Here is an 18,895-nt window from a genome sequence, read left to right as displayed (position 1 = left end):
AAACAACACTATCCTTTGCCATTGAGACTGAATTCTTGGGGAAAAAATAATTAGAAGAAGAGAAACTTCACTTTTTTGGGGGAGGTGCACACACGTGCATGCACGTGCAGTGTACACACCAGTATTGAGACTTGAACTCAAGGCATGGGCCTTGTCCTTTAGCTTTTTTACTCAGGGCTGGTGAGTCCTAGCTCCATTTCCAGCATTTTGATGGTTAATTGGAGATGAGTTATAGACTTTCCTGGCTAGGCTGGCTTCAAACTAAGATCCTCAGCTCTGAGCCTCCTTAGTTGCCTGAGCCACTGGAACCCAGCAACTTCACTGGTTTTAAACCTGTCTTCATATCTCCTCTACAAGTGTTCTCAAGATAAATGGGGTAGCCAGGGCACTAGTAGCTCATGCCTATAATCTTAGCTACTCAGGAGGCTGTGATTGGAGAACAGAGGTTCAAAGCCAGCCTGGGCAGGAATGTCTATGAGATTCTTTCTTATCTTCAATTAACTACCAGAAAACGGGAAGTGGAGCTAGAGCTCCAAGTGGTAGAAGGTTAGCCTTGAGCAAAGGAGCTCAGGGACAGCACCAGGCCTTGAGTTCAAGCCCCAGGACCAAAAAAGAAAAATTTAAATAAATAAAGAAAAAAATTAAGTGGAAGTTTCAGCTGTGTGTGTGTGTGTGTGTGTGTGTGTGTGTGTGTGTGTGTGTGTGTGTGTGTGTGTGTGTGTGTGTGTTTGCAGTATAGGGGATTGAACTCAGGGTCTTATGTTTATTAGGTAGATACTCTATTCAACACCTTTTGGTGTTGGTTAGTTTTTGAATTAAGGTCTCTCTTTATGTTTGGGCCACCCTGAGTTTCTATCCTCGTACTTGTGCTTCCCTGTGTAGGGGCTAGTGATGACAGGCACATGTCAACACAACCAATCATTACTTGAAATGGTGTCTTGAGAACTAGCCTCCAAAAATACACAAAGACCTCAAACCAGGATCCTCTGCCTCTCAAATAGGTAGGATTACAGGCTTAGGCCTCAGGACTAGCTGCTTTGGCTTTCTAAAGCTAGAGATTTCTATTGAAACAAGATTTCCATTGAAACAAATCTCTTTGTCAAAGTCCCCTAAGCTACTTCTACAAATTGCAATCTCAGAAAGACCAAAAGGAGTCCTATCTTGGAACACAGTTGACTCTCCCCCAAAGCTTCCTGTTCTGGCTGATGAATAACCATCACACCTCCAGCCTAAGGGATTCTCTTTTGCCCTCTCCACGTGTAGCTCTAGGCCTTCTGCTCAGAAGACAAACTGACCCAGACTGCTAAAGTGTCACTGTGTGGTGGAGATTTCTGCTTCCATGACATATTTGTCTGTATTGATTGTAACTGTACTGGTTATAAGAACCTGAAAATTCAGTTGAAAACAAAAAAAAATACCTTTCTGCAATCTTAAAAATCAAAATGACTTTTGTAATCCAGTCTAGTTATGTTTGCTCTTATTTTTTATTTTTTTAGTATGTAATCATCTTTTGATAACAAACTATCCATGCATATTACTCATTACTCATTATTAAGAAACATGTCCTAGTATGGGAGTTCCTCAAAAGACTCTACATAGAGCTCTCCTATGTCCCAGCAATCCCACTTTTGGGCATTTATTCAAAAGGTCACACTAAAGCTACCAGCACAGCCATGTTTACTGCACCATTATTTATCATAGCTAAGATATGGAAGCAACCCAGATGCCCCTCAGTAGATGAATGGATCAATGTGGTGTGTGTATATATATATATATATATATATATATATATATATATATATATGTACACACACACACACACACACACACATACATACACAATGGAATTCTATGCCTCCATCAGAAAGAATGGCATTGCCCCATTTGTTAGGAAATGGAAAGACTTGGAAAAAATTATATTCAGTGAAGTAAACCAGGTGCAAAGAAACATAGGTCCCATGGTTTCCCTTATTTGCAATAACTAGTATATGTCTGAGACAAGCAGAAAAGGTCAGATAAGATGATGTTAAGTGAAATGAACCTCAAGATAAAAACACAAGTGTTTTTTTCTTTCTAACATATTTATAAGGTGCACATGATTTTTTTGTTTTGTTTTGTATGTCCCTCCCCCACGATATAACCCTGCTTTCACTGTATTTGATGTTGGTATAATTTGGGGGGGCGGAAGGGAAAAAACAAATTGTTTAAATAGGGATACAGGTTGACCCATTGCAACAATGAGATGTATAAGACGCTATGTTGAAAAATGAACTTTACAATTTAGGCTGGGAGGACGGGCGGGATGTAGTTGTGGAGGTGGGAGGGAAGGGATGGTAGGGGAAAACAAAGGAGGAGGCAACAATACTTGATAAGAAATGTATTCATTACCTTGCTCATGTGATTGCAACCCCTCTGTACAGTATTTTCACAATAAAAAACTTATTAAAAAAAAAAAAGAAACATGTCCTTACTTGTAAAACCCAGCAGTCAAAATAGAAAAGCTCTTTTGGGCAAAACTAATTTTCCTCTTCCTTTTTTCCTACCACTTCCATTCTACATACTCTTCGATAATCTTTTGCTAGGCTTCACCTCACTTCATAGATTCTGCCATTAAGGGCTTATCAGTCCAATCAAGGAAAACAAAAATTTACCTAATGATCAGGTTGACTGTAAGAACTCAGGGTTTTTGTTTTAATTTCCTGTTGCATGAAATATTTTAGATCTGAGGTTTGGAAGGTAAAGCAAGAGAAGAATAGCAGAGAACAAACCTTATGATTCTTTTTTTTTTTTTTTGGGTCTGGTCGTGGGGCCTGAACTCTGGGCCTGGGCACTGTCCCTCAGCTCTTCAGCTCAAGGCTAGTGCTCTACCACTTGAGCCACAGCGCCACTTCCAGCTTTTTTCTTTTTGCTTATGTGGTGCTGAAGAATCGAACCCAGGGCCTCGAGCATGCAAGGCAAGTGCTCTACCACTGAGCCACCTTCCCAGCCCCAACTTTATGATTCTTAAGGGCAGAAACTAATGAAAACATCTTTGGGCCCTCCATAAAGCCTGAATTAGCCAAGGCCTTGGTCATTTACCTAAATATGGTCCTGAGTAGCTCTTCTATATAGAGACAACAGTGAACAAACAGACAATGCTTGTCCCACATTTCTCATTCTCATGGTATGAGAGGAAATGGAATTAAAAATATACATCATATGAGCAGAATAGCTCAATAACTACATACATATGACCATATAAGATGATGCTAAGCAAAATGAATTCCAAGACATGAACACAAGAGGTTTTTCTTTGTTGTTGTTGTTTATTTTATTTTTTTTTGCCAGTTGTGGGCCTTGAACTCTGGGCCTGGGTGCTGTCCCTCAGCTCTTCAGCTCAAGGCTAGCATTCTATCACTTGAGCCACAGCACCACTTCTGGCTTTTTCTGTTTATGTGGTGCTAAGGAATCAAACCCAGGGCCTCATGCATGCAAGACAAGCACTCTACCACTGAGCCACCTTTCCAGCCCCATGTTGTTGTTTTTAATGTACTATGTGATTTCTTGTTTCTTTTGTGTGTTCTTCCTCCTATGATTTATTCCCTGTTGTATTTGATTTTAGTATCCTGGGTATTGTATATACGTTAATCTGAATTAGGGAAGGGAAGGAGAACAACAAAATGGTGAGATAAAGGACAAGGAGGGAATCAATGAAACAGCTATACTCATACATAAGACAGTATGTTGGAAATGATCTGTACAACTTGGGGAGGCCTGGCGGGGAGGGAAAGTGGGAGAAAAATGAGGGAGAGGGTAACAAGTTTGACAAGAAATATACCTTTTACCTTACTTATGTAACTGTAACCCCTCTGTACATCACCTTGACAATAAAAAATTTTTTTAAGAGTAAGAAGAAAAAATATATACATCATAAAATAAATTACAAACTGAAGCAAGTGTGAAGTAAAAAATAACAAAAACAACTAAACAAAAATCTTCTCAAGGAACCCAGACCTGCAGTCCTCACCTAGCCTGAAGATCAGGGAATCTTCCCCTGGGGATCAACAGAGATGTAAGTATAGATAAGGGGTAAAGGAGACACACAAACATGTTGTCCAGTGCCTTGTAAATCAGATTTCACTGAAGTCTGTTGTATTTTAAAAACAAAGTAAGGGGGCTGGGAAGGTAGCTCAGTGGTAGAGTGCTTGCCTTGCATGCATGAGGCCATGGGTTCGATTCCTCAGCACCACATAAGCAGAAAAAGCCAGAAGTGGTGCTGTGGCTCAAGTGGTAGGGCACACTGGCCTTGAGCTGAAGAGCTGAGGGACAGCACCCAGGCCCTGAGTTCAGCCCCATGACTGACAAAAAAAAAATAAATAAATAAGGAGAGATGTGGGGAAAATTCTGGAAATCTCTTTCATTTTACATATAATGAAATTAACATCCCCAGATGAGCTGCCACAGCCACTTTTAAATAGGACTCCTCTAGGCTTCTGGCTTCTAGCCCAGTGCCTTTGACTATATAGCAAAGGGAAGTTTCGAGGGATACTAGAGACTTCAGTTTTGTAATGTGTTTATAAGAGATAGGGGATATGGCTCATATTCAACTTTTCCTCGCATTTAAATGGTATATATAATGGGTTGGGCATAACACATTTTTCAAAACTGAAGAATGGCTCAATATGTAATTTTGACCAAAATGTATTTATAAACCATAAACAAAGAGTGAACCAGGCAGACCTTTCTTTCTGATGTCTACATGAAAAGTGAAAACTGAGTTGCATTAAGTGATGACAGTACTGTGGTAGTATGACAGTTAATGGAGTTTTAGGGCAAGGGCCCTGTCTCTAGCAGTCCCAAAAGACTGGGTATGGCCATCAGTCCCATTAGAGAGAAAGGAAAGAAATTTAATTCACCTTCCACCTTCCTGGTATGGATGTGAGCCTTATGCCAAAGACTGGCAGCTACCCAGAATGCTGAGATATTAGAATGGTGCATTAAAGCCATCTCATGCATAACAATCCCTGAGACTCTCACCTCCGATTAGCCAGCAAAAAGTGTAGGAGGTGTGGTTCAAGGGATAGAGCACTTGAGCAAGAAGTCAAGCCAAGAGCCCATAGCCCTGAGCTCAAACCCCACTGGAATGTGAGTATGTGTGTGTGCACATGCACACGAGTGCTCACGTGCACACGCACACACACACACATACAAACACATGAAATAGTGGAGGATGTGAAGCACAGGGGAGAAAGTTACGCATACTTAAGTAGTGTTGGTCAAAGGTATGGTATCTGGCAGAACACTATCTCATGATTGGTCAGGCAGGGCCCTCTTGGGAAAAGAAAGTCATGGCTGTCTGGGAGGATGAATTCTACACTCTACTCACAAGATGTTTTTTCCAGTAGTCCTGTCTTTCCCAACTGAAATCAGTGATGACTGCAGAAGACAATGGCTTAGAGCAAAGGTGACAGATGCAACATGGAGGCAGAGATTGCCGAGTTCTTCTCCTGCTTTTAAGTTAACTTCAGGACTGAGTTTTTAGTTTTTAGTTTTAGCTTTTCAGCTAAAAGTGGTTTTAATCCAGAGTGACTATATACAACTTATATCCATTTGTCCCAAAAGAACTACAATTAACCCCAAACTCTGATTATTACCATACCTGAGCTTTCCTTGCCCTTCACAGAGGTAAGCAGCAGACTTTGAGTAAACAGGCTGGTACTTTTAAGTGATTATGAGGCCTCCTGGGAACTCACCACTGCTTAAGAAACTGTCCTTAGTAATTTTCCCATTTTCTTTGAACAACACAGCTATACTAAGTAAAAGAAAACACTCCCATCTTCCACTATTGCTTAGCTTTTCCTCTCATGAAACAAACTAGGTACAGTGTTAATGGAAGGCTTGGTAAAAGCAGAGGAAAAATCTCCATCCTGGTCTATTCTGACACCTGCAAACTTAGAAGTGAACACTGGCAACAATTCAAGAGCTTTTACTATTACTATGATTTAAAAAAACACAACAATAATAGTAGAAAGTTTTCCAAATGTAGCCTGGTATGTAATTCTCAGAAGATGCCTCATTGAGGAAGAAAGAATTTTATTAATTTCAGATTAAACCTTCCCCACCTCATACCTCTTCAAAGGACAAAAGATTGGAAATATCACTTCAATGAAAACAAGATATCTCTGCCTTGCCATGATTCTTAGCCCCTGCTTTGTATTAATCCTGCTGTCTCTGCAAAGAAGCTGCTTCGTGTAAACATCATAAAAAAATAAAAGAGTTGTATTCCAGACAATGAAATCAGTCACTTACACTCAGGCATTTCTAGGAGGCAGGGGACAAAGCTGGCAGAATTTTCAACCTGTTGCTATAGTAGCAGAAAGAATGTGATTTAAGCAACTCTGCAGAGATCCATATCCAAATCCCTCCAGCTCTTGTAGAGAACATTAACCCTTCACTGTCCTTTCTTTGGAACAGAAACACCTGGAAGAAACTTACATTTTTCTTAGAGCTGGATGTAATTGTCACAGCATTCACTCATTCTTTTATTCATTCTTTGCCTATTTATTTAGATTTTGTTTTGTTGGCTTCTATGTTTTCATTGTCAAATAAGGCAGACATCACTCTTGGTACTGAGCAAAGAAGACGGATATTAAATTACTGCTCAAGTAACAATACAGTATGGAGCAGTAGGATATATGGAAGACATGAAGTTTGCAAGAAACATCACTGTAAAGGAAACAACTTATCCAAGATAAGCAGCTTATCCTTTGATTACAGCAGACTATACTCTGAACCATACAATTATTTGATTGCTTGCAGATGTTAATTTGACAATACCAGGAGAAACACCTGTTCTGGTACTATCACATTTCTTACAAAGTATTAGTTCAATTGAGTTGTTGAATTAAACCAATTTTTCTACATTAAATAGAAATAGCATAATTTTTCAGAAAACCACTGCACAGAAGTGCCAAACATGAGGCTGTAATTCTTCATTTAATGTCACCAGCCAACAGAAATGGTAAGTAGGATTCAGCACAGTCACAAGGACCTGAGGGACAGTCTCCACTCCAATTGATTGTTACAGTCAAGGCAGTAATGAAGAAACATCAGCAACTACAGTTCAGAAATGATCATGATCCAGATTTCTTTCCCTTCTGCTATACAGTGTTAGAAGTCTCATCTTGAAAAAGCACTTCCTTTGCTAGACTTCCTTGTTTCCCATACAGCACGGGTACTAGGAAATCAGATTTGCTACCCTATCCCAGCCCCCAGAGTCACTAGATAGTGATATCCCAATAAGCTTTGTGAAGTAGGCGGCAGAATCACATTGCCAACCAAAAGCTGAGAAAATGAGAAGACAACTAATAAGCTAGCTACAAGATATGATCTCAGAAAGGTTATATAATCCTTTGTACTCCAGTTTCCTGAGAGGTAAATCTGATGTACCATATAGATCTAAAGGCACAGAATACTCAATAGCAGAGCTCTGTAAATCAGTGGCCTGTAATAAAATACTCCTTTAAAAATTAGCATAAACTAACTATACAAAGGCATTTACATACAGGACTCTAATGTACATTCTTCAAATTCACCCCTTTTATCTTATTTTATTAGCATGTTACCTTCCTCTTCCTCTTTTGAGAAAGTTTTTAGTGGGTTTCATTATGTTATCTACACACACACACACACACACACACACACACACACATGCATATACATAATGTACTTCTATAATATTAATAGTTTTTGCTATGGAGAATATTTGAGAATCTCAAACATATTAGCACATTGGTTCCTATCCCAACAAGAGAGACTCAAGTCACAAGCAAACAAGGGCCATCAGGAAAAGATATTCTCCTAAACCTCTTACCCTTTGCAATGTGCATTAAGCCAACATTGTTCAGACTAGAAATTGGTTAGTTACTTTTTCACCTGAGAAACCTAACAAAAGGATGTCATATGACACAAGTAATAACTCAATCCTGATTAACACCCTTCCTTGAACTGGACAGTAGACAGCCATCTCAGTGACTAGCGTTCACATTTTATAGGGCTGGATGGGATGGAAATAGAGATCTGTCTACTAGGATTCTAATGGGGTCTCTTCAATTATGAGATGGATTCATGCATTCCTTTGTTGTTGAAATACCACCCAATAGACCACTGCAGCAATGACTCAGACATATATCCTTGTTACAAAGAACAGATTGGCTTCACAAGATGAATAGTTCTGACTCTTGGTTATGCTGGTCCTATTGTATTCCCAATACTCGACTTAATAGTACACACCATGTTCCAAACACCAGTGAAGCTGTCACTGGATAGGTGAAGGTTTGAGAAGTTTCCCTTTAAAAGTACAGATTCTTCACTTAGGGTTCCTGACTTGGATTCCAGAATAAGAATTTCTGGACAAGTAAGTCACAATGGTAAGAAAACTGGGCAGAGCTTGAGTAAATAAGCAAGCAGGAAAGCAGATAGAAAGAAGGCAGATACATACTCAGAGTGTGGGTGCTCTAAGGAGCCTGCTTACTTACTCACTCAATAAAACCCCATCAAACTTTGTTACTATTATGATTTGTCCAGAAATTCTTAATCTGTGATCGAAGTAAAGGACCCTAAATGAACAGTCCCTACTTTTAAATGGACACTTCACAATCCCTCACCTGCATCCAATGACAAATACTATGTTCAACAATATACAATTCCAGACACCAATTTGCAACTGTGACTTTTTTTACCATCTACCATCAGGATGAATTTGCTTTTTCCTTGAAGGTGATATTAATGTTTTTGTTGTTGTTGTTGTCTTTGATAAGAACATGAAAGTATTAGTTTCTAATGCTGGCCAATCAACAGAACTTTGGAAATTACAGATTCATATAGAACTTTGTAAATTACAGATTCCTTACAGATATCTGATGGAATAATCTGACACAGGTCTTGACCTGTTGTTAAAAAATATCTCAAAGTAACACTGGCAATCACAAGAATTGAGGTTCCCTTCCCATCTTACCTAATAGAACTAACTCAATCTGGTGACTGACTTTCTTCCATTATGTTGAACAAAGTATTTGTTGATGACATTAAGTATACAGAGGGATCAGACCCAGATAACTAGTGTATCAGTTAGATATCATTAACACAAGAAACAACTCTAAACCAGTAGCTTAAAACAATAAGCATTTATTATTGCTCATTAGTCTACGGGTCTGAATGGGTTTGTCTGATCTTTGCTGGGCCCACTCTAGTGTCTGAGGACAGATGATTGGTCTAGAACTGCCTGGTTCACATGTCAGCTGGTATGGCAGGGGCTCCAGGCCCCTGGATGTCTACATGATAGCTGAACTGACTTCAAAGAGAGCAAGCACAGTGTGTGCCCCACCACTCTGTCAGCCAAAGTAAGTAGTTAAGTCCAAATGGAGATTCAAGACCTGGGGTAACAGACTCTACCAACTAGTAAGAAGAGCCTCAAAGTCACATTGTAAGGGAACAAGTTCAAGGAGAATAATGAGGGCCATTTTTATCTATCAACCTGTAATATAGTATTATACAGAAAAATGTCCCCTCCAGCCAAATGTAACTTCTAAGTGAGAGCAAATGTTTTTATTCTCATCTCAAAAAGATATAAAGCATACACATTATAACTTCATCTGCTAGCTTCCATTTCTAGTTTCTGCCTGTATTTACACATATATGAGCACACAACATACAATGTTCTTCATGCTGAAAATCTTAACATCAAACTAAAGCAAAACCTCCCCAAACCTTTTCATCCACATCTTCAGAGATCACTCCCCCTACCCAAGGATGTAAATGGAGAGGGAGTGATCTCTGAAGATGTGGATGAAAAGCCAGCCTTATGAGGACTTGTTCAGGGTATGTCTATCTTTGACATTACATCCCCATTTAAGGTATACTTACGGATGAAATGTAACATTGGTCCTGAAGGGTATATCCTCCAAGGGACTGAGCGGCATTAACATGAAGAGGGCTGAAGCATAAGAAGAAATATTACAGGAGAAAAAAAAAAAAATCTGTAAGAGCAGCAACTGGCCCAGAGTAGCAGGAAACTGGTGTTTACAGGAGGCTACAGGCTGATGCTAATTATAATTTAGCCCTGGGCTGCTGGCTAACCATTCTTTACCTCTGGCTTCCCCTACTTTATTTACCTTTGCCCAGATTGCCACTACTCAAGAAATGCTGAGACTGAATCCACAACTGCTTTTCCTGATCTAGGCTCCAAGGTGTGCAGTCAGGGTGAGGCTTAGCAGCAGTTATGATAGTGTCCCTACTACCAAGGTTCTGTGTTTTGTCTTTTAGACAAACAACCAGGACCTTTTGGCTAGAACTACTCACATTCTTTAAGCACCTACGTGTGAGGTCTGTGACAGCAGGGGTGGAAGAAGAATGAATTCCAGAAACCAGAAATACATGATGATAGAGGAGTGGCCAAAGCTAGGTAGTGCCTGAAGGCTCTTTTGGAAGGAATTCGAAAAAAAGGAAGAACTTATAACCTGCCCCAAGACAAAGCTGTCTTACTTATTTTGGTTTTCAATGTGCTTGGTAGAATGAATGAAAAATTAAGCAACAAGAGTAAGTATAAAATTAAAATAAAAAGAAATGCTACAATCATCATCATGATGCTTCAGAAAGACCAAATTCAAGCAGACACTGCATTTAATTTACTTATGAAGAGAGCCTAGGAAGTTAGGAAAACACGTAACAGGACTTCACTGGACGAATCATTATCCACAACGTTGTCAAACTTGAGTGCTCACACAGGTTGGAAGGGATAGTGATGTTTTTATGTGGTAATAGTTAATACTCCTGTGCAAAGGTCCTAAGAGCCAGGATGACTATCAGTGCAGCTGACTCCATGGGTAACTTGATGTTGCATCTATGTCTTCTCACTTATAACTGGAGAGTCCCAACTTTAAGTTGGACTCTTCAGGTAAAATCATCCTAAATGACCTCAACTCCTGTTGACTTTGTCTTAATGTAAGTGGCATTCTTGGATCGGATGATGTGCCAGCTGGCAGGTGGCAGCCAGTTTCTGCTTTTAATTAACCAAAGGGAAGCTAAAGCAGTAAGGAAGCAAACACCAGGCATTATCACCACAGGGCACTGATAATGACAGTGATGAAGAACTATGGATTCTTTTCAGCAAAAGACATACTGTGCTTTTCATAAATTTGAAAGAGGGATTTGCCCTCTATATAAGGGGATTTCTACCATGCTGGGATCCCTCCCTACTCCATCGCACTCATACAGCCAACTCTGTACTCTTTACATGTAAGAAAGTTCAGGTACAAGCTCTCTGTACAGTTTTTTTGTTGGTTTGATTTGGGTTTGAGCTGTTGTCTACTGCTGCTCCAGAATCCTAACTATGTTAAGTACAGGCTGCTCCTTATAGAGAACCCTTAAGTAGCCTGCACAAAGAAGCCCCAAACAAACCTATATTGCATTTTCAGACACCTGGGCACAAGTCAAACATATACATGCTTTGGGCAATTTCTGTTGCAGTTTCCTATGCTGTTCCTCTGCAAACCTCTAAGCTCAGCATCTTCCTACTCCAATGTAATAATGAGGTAATTCCTCATGGCTGATTTAAAAAAAAATAGTGCTGTCTCAAGCATACTACAGAAGCACAGCATCAAAGTAACTTTATACACAACCTTTTAATATGGTAATGTTTTGTACTCTTGGTGCAAAGGCCTCAAGACCCACTTAACTACATGGGTAGCTGCTACTCTATTGGTAACCTAATTTCTTTTCTTGCCAGGTGTTAAAATTTGGGTTAGACCAGGGACCAGAGGCAGCAGTTTTATTCCTTCTCATACCAGGGTAGCCAATGGCTTGTTTTTAGAATAAATATCTGAAGCACAGAAGCCTGTTAACAATGAAGCACTTGATTACTCTGAATTACTCTCTCATCCACAGCAATCGAGGGAGAAGTCCTTGGCACCAACCCCATGCCAAAAACCTGCTTCCCAGCCTCCTCCATTTGCCTTCCCACCCTCTCCTCAAAGAACTCTCAACACACATACAAAGATCTCAGTTTTCTCCCTTAAATACCACATGAAGCCCACACTGAACATCAGGCCCACTTCTTCCCCGGAGGACTGAAGATTTAATTCAGCACTTCCATGCTCACATCTATTTAATTAAACCAACTAATCTTTTAGTGCTTGTCCTCAAACACTACCTCTGGCATTGCTCATTCCACACTGAACCTGTTAAACAGAATTTTCTGTTTGATTTTGTTTTGAGACAAAAAAAATAAAATGTGGTTTTGGGTTTGTTATTGTAGAGCTATGGTAACAATTAGCTACACTTCAATTAGTAAGATTTATCCATGCACTACAATGCCAACAATCCTCAACGCTTTTTCTTCCTCAAATCCTATTTGGTAGAAGCAAAGTGGTGTTGGGGGATCTCTCCCACCCAACACCCCAATATATTGCACCAGTCAAAAGGTAGATTACACCAATCAGAGGTAACGATTAAAGCTGTGCTCTAAGGCCAGGCTATCAGGTTACAAGTTCTAATAAATCCTCCTGGAGAAAGACATTTCTTTGTTTTGAGACCACTGAGAATTAAACAACCAAACAAAACAGCTTCAAATCACTCAGAAACACACAATCAAGAGAGACAAGCCAATACTAAAGCAAGTAAAGTGGATGAGGTGATCCTGCAATTGTCAGCCCTTACCATTGGGAGTAGGGGCTTTCTGGGCCCCCTGGCCTGGACTCTGGTTCCTCCTGGTGAGGGATGATAGTGGTAAGGGGTCCAGGCGGTGGGTGTGGGTAGAGGTACGCTCCTTGCATGCTTGAACAGGACTCAGCACTGTCTGCCTGCCTGTCTGCCACTCAGTCCTCTTGTCTGGGTGGGAAGGGCCAAGATGAAAAAAAAAAATGTGCAGGTTACTCACTGGCCTTCCCATGCAGACACACCCAGGAGGAGGGAGAGGCAAGGCAGACTGGGAGATTCTTCAGAGGCAGTGCCTGAGATCTGGCTTCTGATTCCCTTTGTTATTACTTCCTGAACTTTGAGCTCTGTCTGCGATGTGTACAGAAGGGAGGTAAATAACACTTGGGTGATTAGATTCCAAGAGTGCAAGCAATAGTTACTTCAAAAAGGACTGTTTAAGTGCATACACCTTTAAACTTAATACTCTAACATATATTGGAAACTTTCATGCTCAGAACTCAAGTATGCTATGAACCCTTTCTCAGATTTTTTACATTATTTTTTTGTTTTTGCTTCAAGGGGTGCAAGTGGGGGAAGTGGAGATGGAGATCTTTGATTTGGAGAAACACTTATCAAACTGTTGTATTTTTCTCTCCCAATTTTTTTTTTTTGCCAGTCCTGGGGCTTGAATTCAGGGCTCAGGCATTGTCGTTCAGCTTCTTTTGCTCAAGGCTAGTACTCTACCACTTGAGACACAGCACTACTTCCAGCCTGTTCTGTTTATGTGGTTCTGAGGAATCAAACCCAGGGCTTCATGTATACTAGGCAAGCATTCTACCACTAAACCACATTCCCAGTCCTTCCATTTTTTCCTAAATGTAAATTTGTTGAAAGATTATTGTGAAAAATTCCAAGTACTGGGCTTGGAACGTGGCTTAGTAGTATGCATAAAGCCCTGGATTTGATTCCTCAGTACCACATAAACAGAAAAAGCCAGAAGTGGCACTATGGCTCAAGTGGTAGAGTGCTGGCTAGCCTTTAGTAAAAGAAGCTCAGGGTCAGTGCCTAGGCCCTGAGTTCAAGCCCCAGGACTGGCAAAAGAAAAAAAAAATTCCAAGTAGTATTTATCAATATGAAATAAAAGTAAAAATCTCTCTATTATCCACAATGGCCAGGTTCATTGCCCAGAGGAAATCACTGTTAGCAATTTCGTATGTGTAGTTTACAAACTTTCATGCATATAACACATAGATGAATACTCCTTTTAAAATAACATACCTAAGATTAAAGTATACCCATGATGTGCTACCTGGCACCTTTTCTTTAATTAAACTTAATGATACATGTGAGATTTTCCATATCAGTATATAGAATTGCTATTGGCAAGAAAAATAAAAGACTGTTCTGTTTATGTGGTAGGTCTGGGGCTGGGGACATAGCTCCCTGGTATAGTGGTAGAGTGCTTGCCTAGCATGCTTGAGGCTCTGGATTTACAATACAGCACTATAAAAACAAAAAATAGATCTAAAATCTGGGGTTACTGCTTTATGAAAGAGTCTTGTATTTGGGTCACAGAAAGCTTCCTGACTCTGTGGGAATGATTGGTTTCCCATTCCAAGTATGGCTGTTAAACTCCATATTTGATGCTCTCATATCCAATAGGGAAGATCCTAGGATCTATCTCACCATGATGGCAATAGTAACGTGACAGCCTCATCTAACCCTTCCCAAGCATTTATTCTGTGCCAGGCACTTTTCTTAAGGTTTTGTATGTATTGATGTCACCCTTATCCTCCACAATCCATGAAGCCGGTGCTGTTACTATGTCAATTTTTTTTTTTTTTTTTTTTTTTTTTTGTCGGTCATGGGGCTTGAACTCTGGGCCTGGGCGCTGTCCCTCAGCTCTTCAGCTCAAGGCGAGCACTCTACCACTTGAGCTACAGGGCCACTTCCGGTTTTCTGGTGGTTTATTGGAGATAGGAGTCTCACGGTCTCTCCTGCCCAGGCTGGCTTTGAACCGCGATCCTCAGATCTCAGCCTCCTGAGTAGCTAGGATTACAGGCGTGAGCCACCAGCGCCCGGCTTACTATGTCAATTTTACAGAGTGAGAACCACCTCAGAGTTCATGGACAAAAGAAATACTTGAAAAGCACTGCATGACTGAAGTAACTGGCATCAACAACTGTGATCTTTACAACAATGTATTCCTCAAAGCATCGTTAAATGGACACCATTTTCCAATGGGACCGGTGTTGTAATTGGGGTTCTGTTCCAAGATCTCACCTTGGCAATTGATAAGCCCCAGACATAATAATTCATACCTTCTAATAATCAGTTAAAACAGTAAAATGATGTTCCACAGCAGAGATTTGAGAATAGTTCATATAACACTTTCTTTTAATTGACTAGGTAAGTAATGTTTAAGAAAATTGTGTGGGTCTTTTCTAAGCATGCATACTTTGTTATGCTGCTCAGCAATGAGACAGTTACTAAACTATAAGCATAAATACATTTGAGCTCATTTCCACAAAAGACTATAACCTATTCTTTAGTGTACATGAGAACACATTATATCATAAATCTGATATATTAATATGAGGTTATAACAAGCAATAAAACATTTAACTATAAACAATCTGCATTCCTGCCTCTCAAACAGAAAATGTCATCTGAGGAATAATTTTGACAGGCTTATTTCTTAGAAAAACTATGCAGGGATAAGGGGAATCAGCACCTTATTTTATCAATAATTCTACTTTAAGAAATAGAGCTTCAAAAACAGTCCACCGAGTTTTATTCCTTTTAACATAGGTCCATAAGCGCATTTATAGTTTCAGCCACTGACCTGATCTTTCTCCCTCTCCCTCGTCTCCCTTTCCAGATAACTTACCCAAACACGGGAAAGACTTGTAGGTGAAATTACAGAGGGGTAGACTGAAAGACAGGAGGAAGAGCAACTAATTCTCACTTAAGATGATTATAGTTGGGGCTGGGAAGGTGGCTCAGTGGTAGAGCGCTTGCCTTGCATGCATGAGGCCCTTGGGTTCGATTCCTCAGTACCACATAAGCAAAAAGAAAAAAAGCTAGAAGTGGCGCTGTGTCTCAAGTGGTAGAGTGCTAGCCTTGAGCTGAAGAGCTGAGGGACAGCACCCAGGCCCAGAGTTCAGGCCCCACAACCGGACCCCCCCCCCAAAAAAAAGATGATTATAGTTGAGTCAATACTATGTAGTCTGCTCTCCTTCCACTATGACAAACTTTCAACACAGCACCTAGAAAATGGTAGGACTTTAGTGGTTATTTGAGAATCTGCCCTGTCTAGTTCTCTAATTCAGAGTACTTTAATCTTTATGTCCAATAGGATCGCCACTGATAAAGTATGTTGTTTTCTTATTTGCAATTACATTCAACAGTAACTATCAGTTCAGAAAGAAGTCTACACCTTAAATAGAGTGTGGTACTGCTATCAAACAAGCAAAGCTCTAGATTAACTATTAGGGAAAATCAACACATGGCCAATGGTAGTGAAGATAGCATCTGAACTTGAGTTCTCCCTATGCTCTGGTCATGTCAAGGTTGGAAGCTCCAGATTTCTGGAATCTCGGGTAAGAATATCATACTTGGCTGAAGATTAACTGAAAGATATATAAAACATCATGTATATTACAAAGTGCTAGCCAAATGTTGGATAATGACTACCATTGCTTCTGGAGCTCTGAATGGTGGCAGTGGAGGGTGATCATTGCTTGCAGAGAGAAATCAAGTTGCTTCTGCTATTCTTGATAGTCTCCCTCTATCTGTAGCTGTTGTCAGTGTAGGAAGGTCTATCTAAACTCAAAAGTAGCAGGTGATGACCATTCAAGCAGAAAATGTGGACACAAACATTTTCTTCCTACATTCCTCTTTTTTTTTTTTAAATTAGATTTTGGGAAATACCTCCTGTTAGAATATTTACAAAACCACTTTTAAAACTTACAGTTATAGAAAATTTCAAATGTAAAGAAAAATGGAGGTCCTCCCCTACAGTATAACCCCTGCTTTCACTGTATTTCATGTCGGTATAATTTGTGGAGGGGAAGGGAAAAAACAAATCGTTTAAATAGGGATACAGCTGGACCCACTGCAACAATGAGATGTACAAGTCATTTTGTAGAAAACAAACTTTACAACTTTGGAGGGGGGGAGGAGAATTGGGTTGAGGGGTAGGGGAGGATGGGAAGGGATGGGAAGGGGAAACAAAGGAGGAAGCTACAATACTTAAAAAGAAATGTATTCATTATCTTGCCCATGTAATTGTAACCCCTCTGTACAGTATTTTCACAATAAAAAAAGAAAAAAAGAAAAATGGAGGTAATAATCTAAAAAAACCCCTTAAACATCACCATTATTTACTGACACTCACACATCAACAATTATTGACTCATTAAAATCTTGTATCACTTGTATCCCTACCCACTGAGGATTATCTTAAAGCAAATTTACAGTATCATTATTCTTTTACCCATAAACACACATATATGTATCTGTAAAGACAAACAGTTCAATGTTTCAACTCCAGATATCCTGCTTTTAAACTCAAAATATTATTACTTGTAAAAATGAATTATAACTCCCAGGAAATATTAACTTCCTCTAAATATCTAAAAGGTATTTTTTGAATTTTGTTCAAGTCAATCCACAAATTAGTTGGTAATGTCTTTTTCTTCCATCTTTGCATTTTCCTTGTGATTTAATTTTGGAAGAACATCTTTTTTTGCCATGAAGATTGCCCCACAATCCATATATTGCTAATGGTACATTCCTCTGTCCCTTACATTTCCTCACTGAGTCACAGATCTAGACCTTGATCAAATTCAGGTTTGTTTTTTGGTAGGTATAGTTGTATAAATCTATCAGTAGGCAACTGATCTTTGTTTTAGCTCTAATTTGTGTATGCTTTGCAATCACTGACGACCAGTCCTTCAATATTACCTCACAAGTATTAGAAATGGTGATTTTCTTCCATTACTTTCTCATTTACGTTAAATTTTTTGTAAGTTCTTTTCTAATCAGAAAAGAACTTTCTTTTGTGGAAGGAGGACTTCATGGTGACATTTCCACACATGTACCCCATTAAACTCACTTCTTTTATCACTCTCACTTCCTTATTTACTAACTGGGATACTATTGATGTTAAAACTGAGGCCTTGTGAAGGTTAAAATATGTTTGTAACTTTAACTAAGTATCACTATCCTACAATACTGTGAAATTCGTGAAATGTATGTAGTCATTTAAATTCAATAAAAATATTATTAAAAAACAAACTGAGGCTGGGCACAATGGCTCATGCTTGTAATCTTAGCTACCTGGGAGGCAGAGTGAGAAAGAATGAGATTTGAAACTGTGTGAAACTTGTGAAAATGTCCTCAAGCCAATAGGCAGAAATAGTGATAGGTAGGATAAGAAGTGCAAATAGGAAGATTATGATCTAGGCTAGTGTAGGCAAAAGTCACATTATCTTTAAAAAAAAAAAAAAAAACAACTAGAGAAAATGGGGTTAGAAAGGCCATACTAAAGCTACCAGCACAACTATGTTTATTGCAGCATTATTCACTATAGCTAAGCTATGGAACCTACCCAGATGCTCCTCAGTAGGTGAATGGATCAAGAAAATGTGGTATATATGTATATATACAATGGAATTCTATGCCTCCATCAGAAAGAATGGCATTGTCACATTTGTTAGGAAATGGAAAGACTTGGAAAAAATTATATTCAGTGAAGTAAACCAGGTGCAAAGAAACATAGGTCCCATGGTTTCCCTTATTTGAAATAACTAGTATGTGACTAAGATAAGCAGAAAAGGTCAAAGCTATGTACATATGACCATATAAGATAAGTGAAATGAACCCCAAGATAGGGACACAAGAAGTTTTTCTTTGTTGCTGTTGTTTTTAATGTACTTATAATGTACTTTGTGATATTTTGTTTCTTTTGTATGTTCTTCCCTCCTGGTATAACCCCTATTGTCACTGTATTTGATACCGGTGCCCTGTATCTTGTATATACATTTTTCTGATTTGAGGAGGGGAAGGAAAATAACAAAAATGCTGAAATAAGAATACAGGTTGGCCCATTGTAACAATGATATGTACAAGATACTCTGGTGAAATGAACTTTACAACTTTTTGGGGGGAGGGAGGAGTTGGGGAGGTGGGGAAAGGATGCTAGGGGAAAAACAAAGGA

General features: G+C 39.4%; 1 protein-coding gene across 4 annotated transcripts in view; it reads right to left on the bottom strand.

Moving 5' to 3' along the window:
- Ston2 (stonin 2) overlaps nucleotides 1–18,895 on the bottom strand; it is a 143,680-nt gene that overhangs the window by 48,049 nt on the left and 76,736 nt on the right. The window contains exon 5 of one of the 4 annotated variants that reach the window (XM_070028470.1): nucleotides 12,694–12,864. The exons of the other annotated variants lie outside the window; for them this stretch is intronic. Coding sequence (XP_069884571.1) covers nucleotides 12,694–12,864 — 171 coding nt within the window. The remainder of the gene's footprint in view (nucleotides 1–12,693; nucleotides 12,865–18,895) is intronic. 4 annotated transcript variants of the gene reach the window in all.

The sequence above is a fragment of the Dipodomys merriami genome, unplaced genomic scaffold (assembly GCF_024711535.1).
Source record: "Dipodomys merriami isolate MVZ:Mamm:240054 unplaced genomic scaffold, mDipMer1.0.p SCAF_1, whole genome shotgun sequence".
Lineage (NCBI taxonomy): Eukaryota > Metazoa > Chordata > Mammalia > Rodentia > Heteromyidae > Dipodomys > Dipodomys merriami.
This window is presented reverse-complemented; position numbering and strand designations above follow the sequence as displayed.